Genomic DNA, 20,201 nt, shown 5'->3' on the forward strand with positions numbered 1-20,201 from the left:
TTACATCCCGGACCACAGGTCCCCGGTCCAGATTAAAAACCACGATACTTAGACTTGTCAAATCTGGACTAGATTAACAAGGAGACCCTAGAGATTCATTAAACACAGTTTCCGATTTGTGAAACCTTTGTTCTATTTGCGAAAACTGAAAAAGGGTGATTTCACAGTTTTTTCCCATCCAGACCAGGTCCAGATCAAAATTTAGGATTGTATCAGATAATGACCATTTCTATTTATTCTCATTTCATCTTCCCCCTATTTGTTAGGTTTTTCAGTGCATTTAGTAGTTTGAAAATGACTGAACCACTCTATCTATAGCTGTTATGTCGCTTTTAAGGTGGGCCGGGAAATTCCAATCAGAAGCTGTGAATCGGAAGCCAAATTCAGCCTCGTCGTTTGAAAAAGGGGATCATGCACGACTTACCACTTCAGGAATACAACTTAAAGTTCAAGTTGGCATCATCTCCTGTGCGCCTGTGAACGTGTTTTTCTGTGTTCAACTTACCTGTACACCTGTAGCCACTAACGATGACAACATTGACACGGGAAGACCAATTTGGGGACAGGAGACATATTGCAGAATCACGCCCTGCTATTGTCAGTAACTGTTTAAGCTAGATTTGTGGTGCGTTCATGAACAATATATATTCGTTTTAATAAACAGCTAAAGGGGATTTCCCTTTATAAAAAAACATTCAATAAATTGTTTTAAAAATCTGAACTAAAATACATTTTCTTCCGTATTTTTGACAATGCTTGTCATAAATATTGACAACATTGTCAAAATCCATGATAGACATCTGAGCTAGGTTATTTAACAGCAGCGTAGTTCTTGAATGCAACCTGCTGGCGCTTCCTGCACTGTGTGCTAGTCCTATCCCAATAACGACAGCCATAAAAGAGCCTGTCGTAAAGAGTCTAGTTCAAGTAGTTTCAAGAGTTGAATCCGAGGCACCATACCGATAAAAGTAAGAACGTATTTTAGGCTATTTTTAGTCCAAGCGTTAAATTCTCCACATGAAACATTGAACCGAGCAGCAGCATTTGTTCATGCTAGCTACTGTAGCACGCGCAGTGTTACCACGGAAACAAGCTCGTAAGGAACGCAAACTGCAGATGGCTCGGTTAATGTTGCATTCACAGACGGATAAAAACAGGTAAATCCCATACCTGTCCCAAAGAATTCTTGCCCAAAAAATGGCTGATAGTGCATTGACAAAAACTCGACGCTATTCCTCCGAGTCTCAGGCTGAGTGAGTAATTTCTTCTTACTAACATGTGAAAAGTTAACACAGGATCAGTCAAAGTAAATGTGGATGTTACCATGATTTGGGCTGTTGAACAGAAGACAAGTCCTAAATACTACTAACTGTAGGTTATCACCTCCCGTATTTACTGTGTCCTAACTAATCTTTGTATCTATAAAGTGTACTTTAATGGTTGCAAACACTGGTTCCTTAAATGCAGCATATGTACTTTTTTTATACGTGTTTACATATCTTTTTTTTGACAGCACTGAAAACACCATCAGGAACGGTGATGCATCTCCTCACTGTGACTCAGATATGTTAAGTGCCTCACAAACAGGATATGCCAAAAGAGAGTTTATTATGATGCCACCTGAAGAAAAGCTGAGACACTTTGACAGACGGGCTCAGGCCCATGAAGACAACCAAGAGGTGGGTGAAGTATAGATCAGTGAAAAAATCATACTGCATCCATTGTTTGTATTTTGCAGTTAGTTGTGCTCAGAAAGTAAGCTTTCACAACATGTCCTGCAGACTTTACCGTTGCTAACAGGGCTGATGTCTCTTCCTGAATATCCTGTAAGAACCCCCCTACATTTGCAACTAATAATTATCACTGACTACATTAACATGCATCAGTACATTAGTCATATCCCTATATACAAGATCTTAACGAGATCCGTGTTTCTGATTATCTGTGTGCATATGTATCTTCAATGCTTAACATCTTGGTCACTAATTTGTCTATCAGCATGATCAGAAAGGTGTTTAACATCAGAGTATCCCAGGTAGCATTCATAGAACTTGGTGTACACAGTGGGTTATGATGAGCTGTGAAACCGTGTCAATTTCTTTACCTCCTCAGTTCGATGCTTGCATCCAGGACCTGGTGCGCTGTGTGGCTCTGACGAGGCTGGTGTACGGGGAGGGACATCTGAAAATAGCCCAGGCCCATGTCAGACTGGCTAAAGCGTATTTCCAACTCAAAGGTAATTTTTAAGATAATACAGTGAGTAAATTTTAAATCTGATGATGAAATGAAGACGTGAGAAAGATACACAAACCATTTTGTCTCTGAGGGATAAACCTATAATTAAAATGTACTTTTTATAGTATTTTAAGTGAGATTTGGTGTAGCTTTAGATTCATTAAATGTAATCTAAACAATGGCTCTTCATCCCTCAGGCTGGGGACTGCAGGCCCAGGAGCACTCCGCCTTGGCCAGAGAGCTGCTCCCTTTTTGCTCTTCCATCTCCTCCTGCAAAGGTGAAAAGCTTGAAGTTCTTCTGAGCGTACACCTCACACAGGGAGGCGCTTCCCTGCTTGCAGCCAAATATCCTTCCCATGACTATCTTTTATAATAACAAAAGGGATTGAACAGAAATGTCAACCAGAATAACAAAATGAAAAAATCCTTGACTCCTGTAAACTCTTGAGGAGGCAGAATCCTCTTTCCTGGAGGGGGAACAAGTTCTTGAGGAGCTTCATCAACTTGGAGGCATCAGCCAGGAGGAGAAGATGAAGACTGAGCTGGAAATTTCCTGTGGTCTATCCAGGTTCAGTAGTGAAAACAATGTTTTTATTTCTTTTAGAAAAGTAGCAGATATGTGGTCAAAATAGAAAAGTGGTAAGTAAACGATAGGTTAGAGGCTTTAATGCAGAACTGTCCGGAAATACTAGCAGCTGCTGCTTGGTTGTTAGCATTGCTGGCTGGCAATCAGATGATTTGTTCTATTTATTTCCTGTGACTCTTCTAGTCTCATGTTCACACTGAGCCAAACATCTTGGCACTTTTTCAGATCGCAAAGTAGCAGGTCAGGCTGTGCCAGGGGGTATTTAGAGCGTAGCCTTAATGGTTTTACATTTCAGTAGCTGTTATCATAATAACAACATAATATTTGTTTTTCTCTCCCAATTTGAAATACAGTACCTAAACTTCATATTTGTCCACAAGATGGCGACAGACTACTGCAAATTTACCCTCTGTATAGTTTTAAAGTGGAGGGTTTTTGCTCGCTTGGTAATGCTAGCTAAAAACATTATTTCTTCATTTGCTCAATGACTTAACAAATCCTGATTTCCCCTTCTGCTGTCCAGTCCACTCAGCAGGCAGCGTGGGTGTGTTGTTATGATACTTTCAGGCCTGCATGTCCACTCATACAGTCACTGCTAAGGCAGGGGCACAGATCTGGGAGAAACATGTCTCCTCTTTTTAAAAAGCCTTTCCTTCTTTTCTTCAGATGCTTTTTCATTGTTTCCATCCTGTTTTGACTCCCTACTTAATTATTAATTAATTCTCAGCCACTTTGTTTTCTACACACTACGAGTAGCTTTTTAATGTTTTTGATTTGTGTCTACCATTGTACAGTATGCATTTGTAACCTGATGGTGATATTGACACCAGAGGTCCCCGGGGCAGTTTTGAATGCTGAGGAAAAGATTAGAGACTTTGAGAATCATGGTGGAAACACCAAACTCAGACATCAAGTGTTGGAGAGTCTGATGTTTGTATAGTCTGTAAAAGGAGTGTGTGTGTGGCCCGGCAGCTTTAAAGCTCCTGTGAGGAACTTTCAGTTTGTGTTGATTTTGGCGCCCCCTGTGGACAAAGCCATACTTCTTTTCTCTCTGCTGATTTTGTCCTGTACATGCTTAATTAGGGATTTTAAAAATAACTCTCATCCTGCTTTCTTTAACAGTCATATGTATCACTCACTTTAAACCCTGCAAAATGTAAACAAAGGCAGGGTGCAGTTAATCGCTTCCTATGACACCTACCCCCCACCAGCGGTTTCAGGCTTTAAAAATAACTATAAAGATATAATCAATCTTGTCGCTGATGGTCTGGTTTGCTTTTGTAGCTCTTATGGAGGCATTAATTTCAGTCTATTTCATAACCAACGAAAAACTCCTCACAGGAGCTGTAAATATAGCAGCCAGTTAAAGGTTAGATCACTGTGGGTGAAATTAGAACCAGAACCAGGAAATAAAGTTTAGTTTTACCTGGGCTACCACTGAGGGATTTAAGATCTTTTTCTTTGGCGTTTACCTTTTTTGAATAGGACAGTGGATAGAGTCGGAAATGTGGTAAGAGAGAGTGGGCATGACATGCAGCGCAGGGCCGAGGGTCGCAGTTGAATCCGGGGCTGCTGCATCGAGGACTGAGATTACTGAGCTAAACCGCCGCCCTACCATCACTATGGGATTTATGTTAATTTAGATCCTAATGACACTTTTATGTGAAAGGAAAGGCTGGATTTGTGTGTCTGCATTTTGACTCAATAGTTATTGATTTCAATTAAAATGTTGACATTGTCTTCATGTGGGTGTAATTTCCTCATAAGTGCCTGCATTATCTCAGCCATAAACTTTGTGGCATTGCAGAACCATTAAAACTCATTACAGGCCTGTCTCCATCAAAACATCTGACAGCCTCACAGTGGCTGTCAGGATCGGCAGCCTTATGCACCAGCTGTGTGTACAAAACTTAGCCTAGTTACATAGTAAATTATTAAGTTAATTAAGTTGTGATTTATGCACAATAAAAGTTGCACCATGGAGATACGTCACAACATAACTAGTTATACTGAGCAGTGCCTCACTCTATCATTATTATATTAATTGCCTAATTTTTCAACATAATAAACCAATTAAGACCATGTTTATTTATATAATATTTCAATATAGATCTGTAGCTTACCACTACGTGTTACCATGCTAAGTGGCTCATCGTAACCAGAATGCTAATGTATGCTAACCTTGACAGTGGAACCATATCTTAGATACTTGATTGGCCACTTGCCTTAATGATGAGATCATGTCCAAACTGGTCGGCTTATATTGTATTTATTGTGGTGCAACCCTTTTTAGTAGCTGAATTAGTTACACACAAGCTATTAGTTACTCGGCCTCTAACTAACTTAACTCAAATTGAATGTACACACAGCTGGTGCAACACAGTGCGGCTATATAAAGGTGAACAACATGTTCAGTCTTAAGTATGGAAGCAAAGACTGTAATAGAGTGAAAGTGTTTCGACATCTTAAAGGCAACTTAGGTAGGACCCCGTGTTTTGAGAACCCTGTTGCTAGGTAACGAGCAGCAATACTCTGTCAGCATTTACAGCGAACAAACCATATCAGCAGCAGAGGTGATCCACACTCAGAGGAATTTGTAAATGATTCCATCTTGGTCTGTTTCAAAGAGTCAGAGTTTGTTGACATGATGTGTGTAATTGAAAAAATGTGCAGAGTCTGGCTGGTGTGTAAGCTTACTAAATCTCTTTTGTTAGGTGGTGACTAAGAATTTGGCATGCGTCTAAAGCTCTGTCAGTCAACACTGTTGTGATGAGGGGGAATGTTCCCACCAAAGCCTGGAACAATAAAGTAAGCTCAGCGCCCTTATAGATCCTGGTCCAAATATTCTGCTGGGTTTTAGATTCACCGTCAAGGTGTGCAGCTATGATCAGCCAGGTGGGGAATTTAATGCAAGAAAGGGTTTTTGTTGGGTTTCAATTAGTTTTATGTGTGTGTGAGCTCATATTCTCTGCCTTGGCTACGGCTGCTAAGATAACTTATTTCTTCACTTTATAATTGCTGTTATAAATCTACAATTTAGTGGAAGGTTATTTTTCCCCTCATACTTAACTTAATTATCATCATGCATCTTATTTGTTTGAATTTCCTCTCTGGGAACTATTGGACCCAAGTGTGACAACAGAGTTGTTGGCTCTGTTGCCCTGTCCTTATTCACAAACATAGTGTTAATGCACAGCATCGCTAAAGCACACCAAAATACCAGTGGTCTATCGTGCATGAGATCGAGAGTCTGCTTGTTTTCCTTCCAAAAAGGTAGCTCTTATTCCAAATGGAATATTGTGTCTGATTAGTTGGATGAAATACAAGCAGCAACCCAAGACTGAGAAGGTTTGTATTCACGTCTACCTGAGGCACACAGTAAAGAGCCTCATCAGTCAGAGTGCCATCACTGTGTACATTTGCCGGAGCGAGCCGTTGTGTTTTCATCCCTGTTTCTACTTTAGTTTGGCCTTTCTGTGAGTCAAAGTCCAGAGCAAACCTACGTCAGCCATGTTCTGGAAACGTTTACAAAAGAGCGCTGTGTGGCTTGCTTGGCAACACATCTACAAATCCTTAATTATATAAAACCCCAGCCTTGCGGACTATTAGTAGATTGCAGTGGTTTGAGGCATATTACCCTTCTGGGCAGGAAGTGCGTAAGGATGTGGAGTGAATGAGAGGATAGAGGGGTATTGTCTCTGTGTGTCCATGCAGCAGGCTGGCAGGAGTCAGGCCAGGCAGGAATGTAACCCTGCTTCAATCATCCCTGCTGCCCTAAAAGGACCTGAAGTGCCTGCCCTATGAAAACTAATGGGTGGGGCAGTTACTCCTTCTATCCATCACGTTAGGATATTCATGGGAAAACTTAGCCATCATAATGTTTTTGTAACCTCAGCTGTGAATACCCTGATTCAAGTGGTCCAGGGATGTGAGCATGGCCTGATACTGTCAAGCTTACACGTCTGGTTCCCACACAGACAGCCCCCTGCCAGATCATATGCTCCATGCTCTCTATGCACGTTGAATACAACCCTAGATCAAATGTTCGGCTTGTACGGTGTGGATGTGGGAGGACTGGTTTGTGACGAGGGTTTTCCTGTGGTTCTGTGAGGCAGCGTTGTAGCTAGACACTGTACAGTATTGAGTGCTGTGTGCTTTGAGAAAGGCCGCCCCTTTAACTGGAGAGCGGAATTAAATTTAGAGTCCATTAGATGGTTTGAAGCTGTTAGCTTAGCAGCCTGATGGATCCAGTGTCCTTGAATGGGTTAATGCAGCTCATCCTCTCTCCCTCCACTCTGCCTCTATCGCTGTGTAAAAGCTCCGACATCTCCATAGTACAGTGCGACTGTTTTATTCTGAAGCTTAAGAACTGGGTAGCAACAGCACATGTACACATGGCTGAGAGATTGTTGTAGATGTCAAACTCTTAGCTGCTTTTGTCTCACTTAGATCTTCAGCCTCACTTTGGTGGTTTTCACTGAGACTGCAGGAGCGCATCCCCTCATTCGGACACCTTCGAGTCGGTGTTTAAACACTGCACGAGTTATTTGTCCCAGTCTGAGAGGCTGCAGTTAAAGTCAGGGGTTTAGAAGCAGCTTAACTTTCAGTCCCAGAGGAGACAGTAAAAAGACCCGTGAGAGCATGCAACCAAAAACACTTAAAGGGCAATATGCAAGCTTTTCCTATTATAGTCAGCATCGCAACAGGCTTCTGCGCCGGCCATAAGCCAAAAGCTTTTTACCCCTCTGCTTGGTCTGCGTTTGGCTGGGGTCCAAGCTGATGTTAAACAGGCTCATTGTAATTAAGTAGCAGGCTTATAGGTTCATACTGTACAGCATTAATACTTCAATAAGCAGAGCAAATGTTTTCAAACTGAGGGATGCAGACAAACTTCTTAGGGGGGCCTACTTTAATCATTTCTGTCTTATAAACTGAACTGGTTTGCTATCTGTATGTTTGTGTTTCCATATCTGACAGTGTTTATTTATTTGTCCTTCCTCCTCTATAGGGTCTATAAGAGACAGAACAGGCCAGAGCAGGCCTTAAACCAGTGTGAGAAGTCTCTGCAGTTGCTGAAGGACTGTGGCAAGCCAGAGAAGATGTGCTCCGTCTATAGGGACATGGCCGCCATCGAACAGGACAAAGGTCACTTGGACCGAGCTATAGAGCATCTCTCCAAGGCAAGAGGCATCACACATCAAAACACTACTCTCAAGCACAACATATATAAACATACGAGGCCTTTTTTGAAACGGTGCCAAGCTTCGTTGTTGGGTTATGTTCCCACACCTCTTATTTGGTGATATGTGATCTGTCTTATTTCACGTGGGGGTTTCTGCTAGGCTCATGCCGTCGTTATGAGTCACAGCCCCGAGGAGCTAGAGGGGGCTCAGATCTCCCACAGCCTGGCCCTCACCCTTTCTGCTGCGGCCGAGCCCCGTCACAATGGTGAGTTTATTCGCAGAAACAGGCTGGGCTTCAGCAGCGTGCACAAGGGGTTAATTAGGATTTGAATCACCCATTGTCCTCCTATATGTGGAAATCTTTAAGATGGTGTGTGATGGAAACAAGACCAGATAATAGCCTCATTGAAGACACCCAAGTACATGTCATCCTGATTCCTCCATGTCAGCTATCTCATGGCACATGTTTGCTCCATAGTAACTAAGTATGTATACAGAACATCTGGAAACTAAGACAGGATTCCTGTTATTGCTATAATTTAAATGAACATGCATTATTTGTGTGTTTCCCTGTCCTGGTGCAGACGCAGCTGGTCCCTACTTTGAGCAGAGTCTAAGTGCTTACAAAAACTCTGCAGGTCCACAGGATCCAGCATTTCTTGCTGCCCAGGATGATTTCTGTCATTTCCTCCTCTTCAGTGGCCAGCAAGAGGTTAGACACACACACGCACACACACATCCACATCTGCACAAAAAGTGAGACGATGCCATCACTGTGATTTCCCTCAGGCTGAAGACTTCTTATATATTTTCTTGTGCAATTTTGAAACCCGCAGCAGATTACATAATCCACATGTTTTGTTCAGACAGCATAAGCATGGAAAACATCCTCATAGGGCTCATTTATTCCACCTGCTGAACAGGGTGTGGCGCTCCCCACAGTCGGAAACAGATGGTTTACCTTTTTTTCAACCGTTGCAGAGATGTGTGGAGATACAGAGGGCTTCTCTCTCTACAAAGAGATCCACCTTCGGGGACCTGAGTGCAGAGGTGGCGGACACCCTTCAGCTGATTGGAAGTGTGGAGATGACGGAGGGCAGAATGAAGCAGGCCCACAGGACCATGTCAAAGGTAATCTAAAGTTACAGATCACCTCTAATGTTTATCTTTGTAACAACCTTAAAAGCATATTAGAAATGCTGGCTGAAGTAGGCTGTCGTCCAACATGACATTGAACCTGCCAAAGTATTTGTAGGGCTTTAATAAAAGGCCAGCAGTCGGTGGGTGTGTCCAGCTGCACCAGTGAGGGGCTTGTTCAAAAGATACACACAAAGAGCGCCCGTCATTTTGAGATGAGCTATTTCCACCATCCTCCCTAAAGCTCAGCGCTATCAGAGTCGCATGCTAATCTTGGATGGGAGCAGTGTGCAAAGGCGCCATCCCTGGTGTAAGATATCACACAGAGTGACTTTGTGTTTCCTCAGTCTGGATGGAGCCCGACAGATGGGCAACACAACTCTGGAGCAAGAATGACAGTTTGCTAACTGCTGTCAATTAAAGGGACACTGACCCTAATTAGTGTGGCATGCCATTATGTCCTCTGCAACAAAAGTGACATTCCCGTGTCTTTCAGCACACATGCTTTGAATTAACAGCAGCATCTTACTTAATCTAATACCGCTCCTCCTCTGTAGCTGTTTTCACTTTATTCTTACATAATGTGTTTTTTCACGTACACTATGAGTGCACATGTTTGCTGTATGACATCAGCTCTGCCCCTCAAACATACTAAAATACACCAGCAAATGGGGGTTTCTTCATACTAGTATTGACATGACTGTAAAGGAGCCCAGTTGCTATGTTGGTTTGTTTTGGCATGTATGTGTCAAAGGGGGTCCAAGTCCCCCCTCTGACACTGACAGGGTACATCAGGGCTCACTCTCTCAGCACCGCGTCTAACCGGTAACCTTTCGGAAGTTCCCTGACATAGAACAGAGATATCTCAGGACATTATTCTTCCTGTCATCATGACACCATCTTCTCCCTGATTGTGTAACTTTTGTTTTTCCAAAGATAACCTGCTTCATAGAGTAGATACAGTACATAAGATGTACTAAAATAACAAAGAGAACAATGGCACACACACACAGACATTCACTTGACATTCCCCCTTCCTCTGCAGTGCTGCAGAAAAAAAGGACTTCCATTACATCAACCTTAGCAACGGTGAAAACATCCAAGAGGCCAGATGGATCTGCTCCAGATTACTGAATGTTTTACTTTCCCTGATGACGAGGGGAACTTTTTCCTCCTTTTTTTCCAACTTTTACAAAGTTCTCCTCACATCTTGTTATGATGATTGCCGAAAGGACGCAGGCTTTTATCATGTCTGTTGTAATACATGTGGTTGTAGTTAAAAGTTCCGACTTTTCTGTTTTTGTTTTATTTAAAAAGGCAATATTTCCTGACGTCACAGAGCCAAGCAGTCTCTGCTCTCTCCTCTCATTTGATTGGGCCAAACTAAATGTAGAGTGGAAACTGACTCAGGCTGCGTCTTAAATCTTTTGACTTAACTACCCCAGATTCCCGGGTTGTTGCTTTGGAGTCGACCAGCAGATCCCCCTTGTTGACCTGACACTCCGAGTGGTCAGCACAGGTGTTATATAAACCTTGGAGTGCAACAGTGGTTATTTCGGGATGTTTAGTGCTTTCACATGTTGCTAGGAAGTGTTTTTCATCTCCGAGTATGAGTTGCACCTATCATCTTCCACTGACCACTCTCTGCTGTCTTTATTTTTGTTTTATTATAGTGCCTGGAGATCCAGAGTTTGTTGCACGGTCCTCAGCACAGGAAGACAAAAGCTACACAAAAAGCTGTGGACATGCTGGCCCGGTAAAGCTGCATAAACTATACTTGCCACTAATTAAATGTTACTTAATTTTATTGTAAGACATTTGACGCTCCTGGAGGTAAACTGCCAATGAACTATAGAATAGTATCATTAAGGTCAGAGGAAAGAATGAGCTGAAGGGTCAAACATGTTTCATTAATGCAACCATGTACTGTTTTACAGGGCACCCGAGGTAGCTGAGAGACATCGGAGGCGAGGTAGAGGGAAAACAAAACCTCAAACAGTTTCAGTTGTACCGTCAAGTGGAGATGATGGAAACTCAATGTCAGATTCTTGAAATGTCCTTTTATGATATGAAGATTGACGAAATGATGATTTAAGAAACATGTCTATCTGTTAGATATTCATGCAGCTACCACTGATGAAAAATACTTACACTTGCACTAATCACGTCCACAGGCAATATATGAGTTTGTGTCATTTTGTGCTTTAGATGAAATTGGTTAGCTTTAAAGAAATACTCACACTCAAAAAACTTTCCCACAATGCATTTTAATTGTGTAAGGATATCAATCAGTGTTCAAATATGGCCGGGTAATTTTGTAATCAAAGCAATCATGTCAATAGAAATGATGGATTATCCGTGATGAAAAACACTTATGGACTCATTAAACATTCTTTATACATCAAAAATGTTTCTATATGCTGATGTTGGTTGTTTTTAAAGTTATGAAATGGCACATGGCATCCAGATTACATGGTGTACATATACATAAGGTAACCTAAGAAAGATTCCTTAATATGCTACAATTTAAGTGCACAGATTTATAAGTGTTTATGTTTAAATTACTGCAGTTTTAAGAGGTCTTGTATTGAAATTAGGGATGCACGATATTAGATTTTTTGCCAATATCCGATATGCCTAAACTAATTTAGCTGATTACCGATACCGATATTTTTTTCCTGCACACCTAATTGCAGAGATCATCAACTCTCTTCTGTATTGGAATTAGCGAACAGTATAATGGTGATACTCTTATCACATTTGTTACAACGGTCGGGGTGACGGGTCTTGAGATGGTTAATCAAGTTTGTAGTGTTGAAAGACTTTGCATTGGCTCCTCCTTGCATCACTGCAGCCCTTTATTTTATCGGTTAATTATATCGGCGTGTTGGCCGATATCCGATAGTTCATTTTTAAGCTGATATCGGCCAATACCGATAACGTCCCGATAATATCATTCATCCCTAATTGAAATATGCTGAATCTGGATTTCTTGGATTTAACATTTTCATAACAGCATGCCTTTCACTCCAAGCATTGTAATTCTGCACATGTCTAACAGAATAGTGCCCAAAAAGCTAATTCATAAAGACATTGCTCCATAGTTACAAAGTGTAAGTTTTGCAGCCACTTAGAGAAAACGTGCAAAAATAAAATGTAACCAGACTCTAATGGTAGTGGACTATTTCCTCCTCTGCAACTAATGCACGACACGACAAACCCTAGTGAACAGTAAATGCCACTAAGCTGATAACCCAAAAATATGAACAAACTCTTATGTTAGAACAAAGGTGAATCCTTCAAGCCAACGCTGCGATAGAAAAAAACAAGCGTCTACGAGCAAATGGTGTTCAGACAACACACACTGTACATCAAGAATTTACTATTTACTTTTCAAATTGACATCTCTATTTTTGGAGTTTTAATGATTCAGCATTCTGAAGTAGCAGCTGCCTAAACACATGTTCACATCAAAATGTTCACTGTTGGGAAACGTACGGAACTGACACACACTATTTAACGATACACATTTTACAAACATGCTTTCCATTGTTTACACTGATCGTGTAACCTGGCTTTGGTTATTTTAAAAGAAATTATTTTCTCTTAATAATTAAGTGTGTATGTGCAATTAAGTTTTAATGATACTATTACTTGTAACAAGTGCCTCATTAACTTGCGTTCCCTTAATTTCAGCATTCAAAACTTGCTAAATCCCCTATAACAAACAACCTTCTTCTTCTCCAACCCCTCTATACTGTCCTCAGCTACAAGCTTATCTATATTCTCCACACATCACGAGCTAGTGCTTAAAAAAAACAGTGTTCCAGGATGCAGTACTATAACTATTTCATTTGGCAGCAGTGGCCAAGTCAAAATAAACAATGAAGCTGCAATCTGCAAACAGCAGCACAGCACCTCATAACTCTAAACTGTCTGGCATGGCTGTAAACTGCAGAATGTTTAAGCTGCACAGCGCAGGTTAGTACAAAAATAGAGAAATCTAGATAGAAAAAAACCCTCTTTGAAGATAAACTGCAGGCTATAAAAGGTTAACACATACCAGCGCAGCACTCCAGCAGTATTGACCAAAATAAAGTACAATATTCATATGTTAGAGTTGCTACCTAAACTAGCCTATATTAGCATTCTCAGTATTTTGAATAGCAGTGCTGCCACATTTAATACCATAAAATGTTTTGAGTAATTTTAGCTGAATAACTGTATTTTGCTTCAATCATGAGGCTGTTAGGTACACAAAGAGCACACCAAATTCAATGAGATACATGATGTTTTACTGCAAAAGCCACAGCATTATGTTAGTGTCTGCCAACAGCGTTTACATCATGTGTTAGTGTACTGCTGTATCTCAACAACCTGTGTATATGCATTTTGACAAATTACATTGGCAAGTTCTGACTACATTTCTTTCCTAATCATCTGTAGGACTTTCAAGGTAAAGAGTTGCAACTCTTTTCTCTTGAGAAATATTAACTGGGGTCTCCAAGATTTGCCCTTCCTCCGAGGTCCCCTCAACTTGTCTGCCTTGTACATCCATCTGGAAGGTGAAGGACTTGTCTGACGGCCCGAGCTTAATATGTTTCTCAGCGATTTGAGAAGAAGACTCCCCTTCAATGCCTTCAAAGTCTTCCGTAAATCTGACATCCTCTTCTGTTGAGACTTTGAAGCTGTATCCTTCTCCTGCCCCGCCTTGGAGGACTTTCTCAAGCCCTAGGTTAGACGATCGGAGAGTTTCCAAGATCTGCTCTTCAGATAGATCGTCTCCTGCCTCCAGCAGCCCAGAGTCTTCAAGGGTTTGAGAGACGTTCAGCTCTGCGACTATAGTCATGGTGCCATTGTCACTTGACTGCTGCACTTTCTTGATAGCCACATTCTGTGGACTTTCACTGCTGACTTTTGTGAGGAAGGCCAACTCCTCCCTCAGTGGACCTGACACTGAGCTTTGTATCTTCTCTAGGGCTCCCTTCAGCTGCTCTTTGGGCTCCAAAGAGTCCTCTCTCAGGAACTCAAGCATTGACTCCTGGACTATCGGAGAGACGCGAACCTCCTCTTCGATGATGCACTCTGGGAAACCCTCTTTGACAAACAAGTCACCTGACATCAACTTGTGTTTGTCACTTTGCTCTACAGTCACTCTTTTCATGGGAAGACCTTCATCTTGATAGTACCTCTCATCTGAAAGGTCATCTACCATACCGTAGTGGCCGTATGAGGTAATGCCCACTTCCTCCTCAGGTTCAGAAAGATTTTCATCCGGTGTGGAGACAAAGTACTCGTGAGGCTCTCGGTCGTGGGAGAAATATTCACTCTCTTTAGAAACCTCGTGAACTTGTACAGATCCACCCTTCCGATGATCTGTTTCTGTTGTTGAGGTTTTCATGGCATCACCATCACTTCTCTGAAACTGAGCCTCATGAGGGACATTCTCTAGCTCCTCAATTTGGAAATACGTCGAGGAGGGCTCATAAAAAGTAGATCTGGACTTCTGTTCAACCTCAAACTCTTCATCACTGAGAGCCTCCACTGGTTCCTCAATGATTTCCACATTGACTGACTTATTTTGCAGGTCCTCACTTCCTTGCAGGCCACTTAGCAGGTTCTTGATCATGCTCGCTGTAGCTGTGTCCTTGATGTCCTCCAGTGACACCTTCTTAACTCCTTGGCTCAGTAGTTCGTCCAAGGCTGAATCCTCTGAAATATCCAGCTCTTCTTCCACTTTGGACTCTAGCACTATCTGTGTCTTAGTCGTGCCATCCTCCTGCTCAGTTGTCTCCACATGATACTTTACCTTCGAGTCTCCCGAAGAGAAAACCTTGGATTCCAAACCTGCTGGTTTCATCACTTTCTCTATAATCTCCTCCACAGTCACAGAGTCAAACATCTTTTTCTCACTTGGTCCTAGGGTAGACTCTTTCTTCCCCTTATCTTTGAACTCACCGCCATAAACATATTCTTTCTCTTTTTCGTCAGACACTTGCTTCTGGCTTTCTGCCTCTGTTTTCTTGCTGAACATTGGTGGAGAGACAACTCTCGTTGATCTGGTCTCAGTAGTAGAAGACTTGACTGGACTGACTTGGTTCTCTACCTCAAAGACCTGTTTGATCTTCACTGTTTTATCCTCTGCTCTTGTTTTCTGCACATTTTGGCTCAGTTGGTTCTCACGCTGGCCCGTTTGCTTATCTTTGGCAGCATCGGCCGTGCTGGAAGTAGGGGCAGAAGCGGAAGCCCGAGCTTTGTTAAATGAGATCATGTCCCTTCTGGATGCAGGACTCTGATGCCGATCTCTGCCTGCAACTGAAATAGGAATGACCCTAGAGGGACTTCTGGATCCGGAGGGAATAATAGGGGATCTTCTCAGGTTTGACGTAGGCGGCGAGTACCTGGTATGTTGTCTGGTGGTAGTTAAGGTGGAAGCTCTTTGAGTGTAAGGCTGGGGAGGCACCTTGATATCTAAGGCGGAGAATTAATTAGAATAAGTGATTAGACAGATACTTACAGAAAAATGCCCTATTTGCTTTCTTGAAGGTAGATAAAAGGTTGATATCGCTCTCATAGGTTTAGCATAGCTTTACAAGAGTTTTAAAAAACTAGGAACAAGAAGCACCTCCAAACCTCACCAACTAACAAAGAGTATCTCGTTTGATGAAATAGTATAAAATCTGTACATTTTTAAAAGTTGTGGCGTTAGAGGAGGTTCTGTGCGGGACTATTCCTCAGCTCTAAGCAGTGACTTTTTGGAGTATTGTCATCACTGTGAGGTTGATGGGCAAACAGAGAAGACACCCAGGAAGTCACTGCTTTCAGCCAAAAGAATGTCCAACACAGTCCCAGCAAATCTGCTAATGTTAGGTTAGACACCATAATCAATCTTCTCATCTTGGCAAATGATCATATTTGCAAAATTGTCAAACTATTTCTAAATTAATCTAACAATGTACACTTGCAATTAACATGTAACAACAAATATTTTAAAGTAACATACCTATCACTCTTTCTCTTTGATGTTGAGTCATCCTCCTACGAGGATCTGGGAGACCCAGTCTCTCACCTTCCAGGAGAGCCCTGAACAAAGGAATAAGACAGAAAACATTTAATGGTGAAAGGTAAATGGTCACTGCAAAACACACGTCTTCCTCCTCTTTCTACACTGCACATTATTCCCATATATTGAAAAAAGTTTAAAAAAAATAATTACCTCACAAGACGGTGAACATCATTCAGCTCTGCCATCTCAGCCCTCTAAACGCAAACTAAACGCAACAGGCTTACGAGACGGTACGAGCCCAGGACCAGACCATATAAGGTGGTAATAATCAAAAACACAACAAGCCACTGTCATGTAATAATTTAGCTTTAATAATTAGCATAAACAGCTCACCTTTCCTTGGTCATGCTTCAACAAGTATACAACAAACCGAAGTGTCTCACGGGGAACAACCTCTCCAGAGACTGCCTTCCTAAAGACTGACCTAAAAATAACGGCTACAATGCGGGGCTGTCCACACTTCCCTTTCAATCCCAAAGCAAAAGCTGACTCGTGATACACACAAACACACATGCCACTGCCAATTCTGGGAGCAAACATTCAGCCTATTCTAAAAATTCAAAACAAACCAGATGTACTAGAGGACAATATGCCTTATAGAGACACAGAGTAGACAGTCTTGGCACAGTAGAGATAAACTTCTGGTATCCCTCAACGACTTCTACAACTACAACACTTGATGACCATATACTGTATATATCATGGCATATGAGGTAGGAGGTTAAGATGTTACGACAATAACGAACATAAAAAACCTTCTGGATATTATACCTCCAAACAGGAACAAGCAGTGTGTTTATAAATGCTTTAAAAATAACTTAAGTAAAAATAGTCTAAGTATGTGACCTTGTGTGAATCTGGCTAAGTTAGGAGCATGAGGACTACAAATACCACGCTGTTACAGGATGTGACATGCCAGATATAATTTGTCTCGCTTCATAAACACTTAAAATAGACCACAAGGGAAGTTTTAAAGCCTATTAATTATGCATGAGCAACATGTGAGCTAGTAGTTTTCAGTTAATTTATGATAGTGGTCATAGAGTGCTTGTTGCTAAGACCAGCAGGAAGTAAGCAGCGGATTTCTTTTCATTTGTTTCAGGAAATCACTCATTAAGCTAAGAGTAACTTCACTCAGTGGGGGGGCTGGTTTAACCACTAATCATTTGGATTATAAGAAAAGAGAGCTGAATTTCGCATGTGCTCATACTTCAAAGTATTTTTTATCACCATCACTTCTTATTTAAGCTCGAGTTTGGAGTTAAAAAGCTCATAATTCTTGAACCATTATATCAGCTTTACAGGAAAGGTACTAAAGCTGTTTTTTTCTAGCACAAACCCCGCTTTTAAACACAGTAGGAAAAAAATTTGCTCGCTGAATTTGAATTTAGCTGTTTTAGTTTAGGGGTCCTTAAATCGTGTTTGGCTCACTGCCACGCTGTTATGGTTTACAGGGACACTTAAACCGAACCATCAGGGATTTTATTAGTAAATATCCTTTTGAACAACTGACTAAATACAAAGCTCATCACCTGTAGGCAGACACCTCCATGCCCAGATCCATCTTAACCTGCAGAAGGTGCTGATGCTCTTGCATCTTCTCTGTGATGGTGTTGGCCATCATGTTCCTCTCGTGCTCCAGCTGCTCAATTATCATCTGGAGGAAAAAACAATATATTTTCACTTTGCACATACATTTTTCATGCCCGTGGTCTGTCCATTGGGTACAAAAGATTTATTATATTAATTTTACATTACTTTGTTTTGAGTATCTTATTTTGTTGACTTTAAATGCTGGAAGATGTCAACAATGGCTGAACACTTCCTGATCAAGTCTGATCCCACCATTAGACTGCATTAATCATTTGAACCACTTAACCGCACTGCCTGCCTCTGTAATTTGTACCTTTTCCAATTACACTTACATCCCTTAACAGATGTCAAACTCAATTGTAAAACTGTACAATTAAACTGTAAGAAATGTTTGTTACAATGATGAAGGCGTCCCCGCAGCATATGAACACTGTAGTCATCTGTTAGTCACCAACCTGCTTAGGGCTCCATCTTTAGGAGGCTAATAGGGATTTGTCAGTCTGACAGCTAATTGGTTTAAGTGGCTGGAGTAATCTAGCAGCTATAAAGTCCCGGGGAGGGCAAATGTGGTTTAGCCTTTCTAACTAATCAATCCTTTTATAGTGGGGTCAAATGTTGCACGCAAGATCCAATTCTTTGACAGTTCAGGGTGCACAAACGTGTCAGACACCACTTAATGTTGGAAATGTCATTATATATAAGGGTGGGGGAGAGAGACGTTGATTTCAGAGCCAGCATTTACTGCATGTGTGCAATGACATCATGGTTTGTCCTGCTACAAATTTAAACCCATATCTTGATAATTATCTAGACATTTTCTAGGCTTTGTAATTTGTTTGATCAAATGTTGCTGGCACTGACAGCTGCGGCTGCATCAGCTCCTTTAAGGACTGTGGGTGTGGCTGGTACAAGAGGGAGTAGCCTCTCCCCTCTCTAATGGCTCAATGTGATACAGCAGATTATTCTGTCTGCATTATGAATTATGTATTTTGGGAGTTTTTAAAATATAAATAAATGCCATAACAGCATCCCTTTAAATATAAATCTGGGCTTTCCTTTTTCTACTGTGTCACAATGGATTTTTTTCTCACCTGATATTCACTGAAGTCAACCCGGAATTTTTCCTGCATGTTCATCAGTTGCTCCTCGAGACGTATTTGAACCTGACCCTGCTTTTCCGCCTCTCTGTGTAATTTATCCAACTCTGACACATACTGCATCTTCTCCCTCTGCATGTCACTCAGCCTCGCCTGGTCCGCTTTAATCGACTGCTCCATCTCCTCCACCTTCTCCTGGTACATCTCAAAGGTCTCCATCCATCCCTCGGACAGACTTCTTGCATACTCTTGCACCTCCTCCATGGAAGCCGCCGGAGGCCCGTGGTAAGTTTGCGTGATGATGGGCACCACCCTGGACTCCACCTGACGCTGCAGATGGACCATTTTTTGCCTGTGCGCGTCCTCTAAGCGTTCATACTCGGTCTCTAGTTGTAGTAAACGCTGCTGGAGTTCACTGTTGGTCTTGTGAGCCAGGTGAAGCTCCTTCCCGCGGCCTTTAAGCTCTCCACTGATGTCCCTGCACACCTCGGTCTGCTCGCTGCACAGGGACTGGACCATCTGCAACTCCCGCCATAGCTTCTCCTTCTCCATCTCCGCCTGGGACTTTTCAAACGACAGCTGCCCCACCATTCTCCTCAGCTCCCGCATCTCATCCTTGTACTTCGGCTCCCTTTCCACCGTCCTTACTTGTCGGAGTTTGTTAATTTCAGAAATAAGATGCGCATTTTCGTGCTCTAGTTGCTTCGTCCTGGAAAGATACTGGACAAGTCTGCTGTTGAGCTCCTGCAGCTGGTGTTTCTCGCTGTCAAAAGTTCTCTTGGAAGGCAACATTGTGGCATCTAATAAAAAGTGAGTTTAAAAAATATCCTATCTGTATATTAAATCGGGAGACTGTTTGTCCCGCTGCTATTTGCGTCTGTGAGTACGACTGTGATGTAATTTGCGATCAGTGCCCTTTGACAAGTGCAGGAGGAGGAGGAGGAGGAGGGCGTGTCCTGCCTCACAGGGTTGTCCCAAGCGCGTCCGCTTCCCTGGCAGATGTTGTGTTGCATTTGAGGGCTGCCTGAAATATAAACGCTCTGATCTCCCAGTAATAACCTAATAAAAGCTGTGAGATTGAGCCCTAAAAAACTAAATCTAAATGCCCAAATGTGCAGTAAATATAATTAAAAGGTGTGGGGAAATAACAATAAAAAAATATACAAACTATGTACTAAAGTACAATAAAATGCCCGTAACAGGTAGCCTATGACTGACTTTCCACAGGAAAAATTGCACATCTGATATTGTAGCTGTGTTTACTTCTGACAAGAAATTATTGTAGACTGGTTTAGCCTTATCTT

At 41.8% G+C, this 20,201-nt stretch overlaps 2 protein-coding genes across 2 annotated transcripts; one reads left to right on the forward strand and one right to left on the reverse strand.

Moving 5' to 3' along the window:
• The first annotated feature begins 916 nt into the window (after positions 1 to 916).
• ttc23 (tetratricopeptide repeat domain 23) lies at positions 917 to 11,535 on the forward strand. Its single transcript, XM_069686785.1, has 11 exons — positions 917 to 1,157; positions 1,514 to 1,679; positions 2,113 to 2,236; positions 2,433 to 2,580; positions 2,678 to 2,803; positions 7,830 to 8,001; positions 8,164 to 8,269; positions 8,589 to 8,716; positions 8,986 to 9,135; positions 10,815 to 10,897; positions 11,079 to 11,535. Exons 1-11 carry the CDS (start codon positions 1,051 to 1,053, stop codon positions 11,191 to 11,193), a joined length of 1,425 nt encoding a protein of 474 aa, XP_069542886.1. The 5' UTR covers positions 917 to 1,050; the 3' UTR covers positions 11,194 to 11,535.
• On the reverse strand, positions 11,393 to 19,771 carry synm (synemin, intermediate filament protein). The gene is made up of 4 exons (XM_069686784.1): positions 18,892 to 19,771; positions 17,740 to 17,864; positions 16,145 to 16,224; positions 11,393 to 15,612 (listed from the first exon to the last, which is right to left on the reverse strand). Exons 1-4 carry the CDS (start codon positions 19,687 to 19,689, stop codon positions 13,574 to 13,576), a joined length of 3,042 nt encoding a protein of 1,013 aa, XP_069542885.1. The 5' UTR covers positions 19,690 to 19,771; the 3' UTR covers positions 11,393 to 13,573.
• Positions 19,772 to 20,201: the final 430 nt, after the last annotated feature.

The sequence above is a fragment of the Semicossyphus pulcher genome, unplaced genomic scaffold (genome assembly GCF_022749685.1).
Source record: "Semicossyphus pulcher isolate SPU_LCO1_2020_fin unplaced genomic scaffold, fSemPul1.0.p SCAF_8, whole genome shotgun sequence".
In the NCBI taxonomy this organism is placed as follows: domain Eukaryota; kingdom Metazoa; phylum Chordata; class Actinopteri; order Labriformes; family Labridae; genus Semicossyphus; species Semicossyphus pulcher.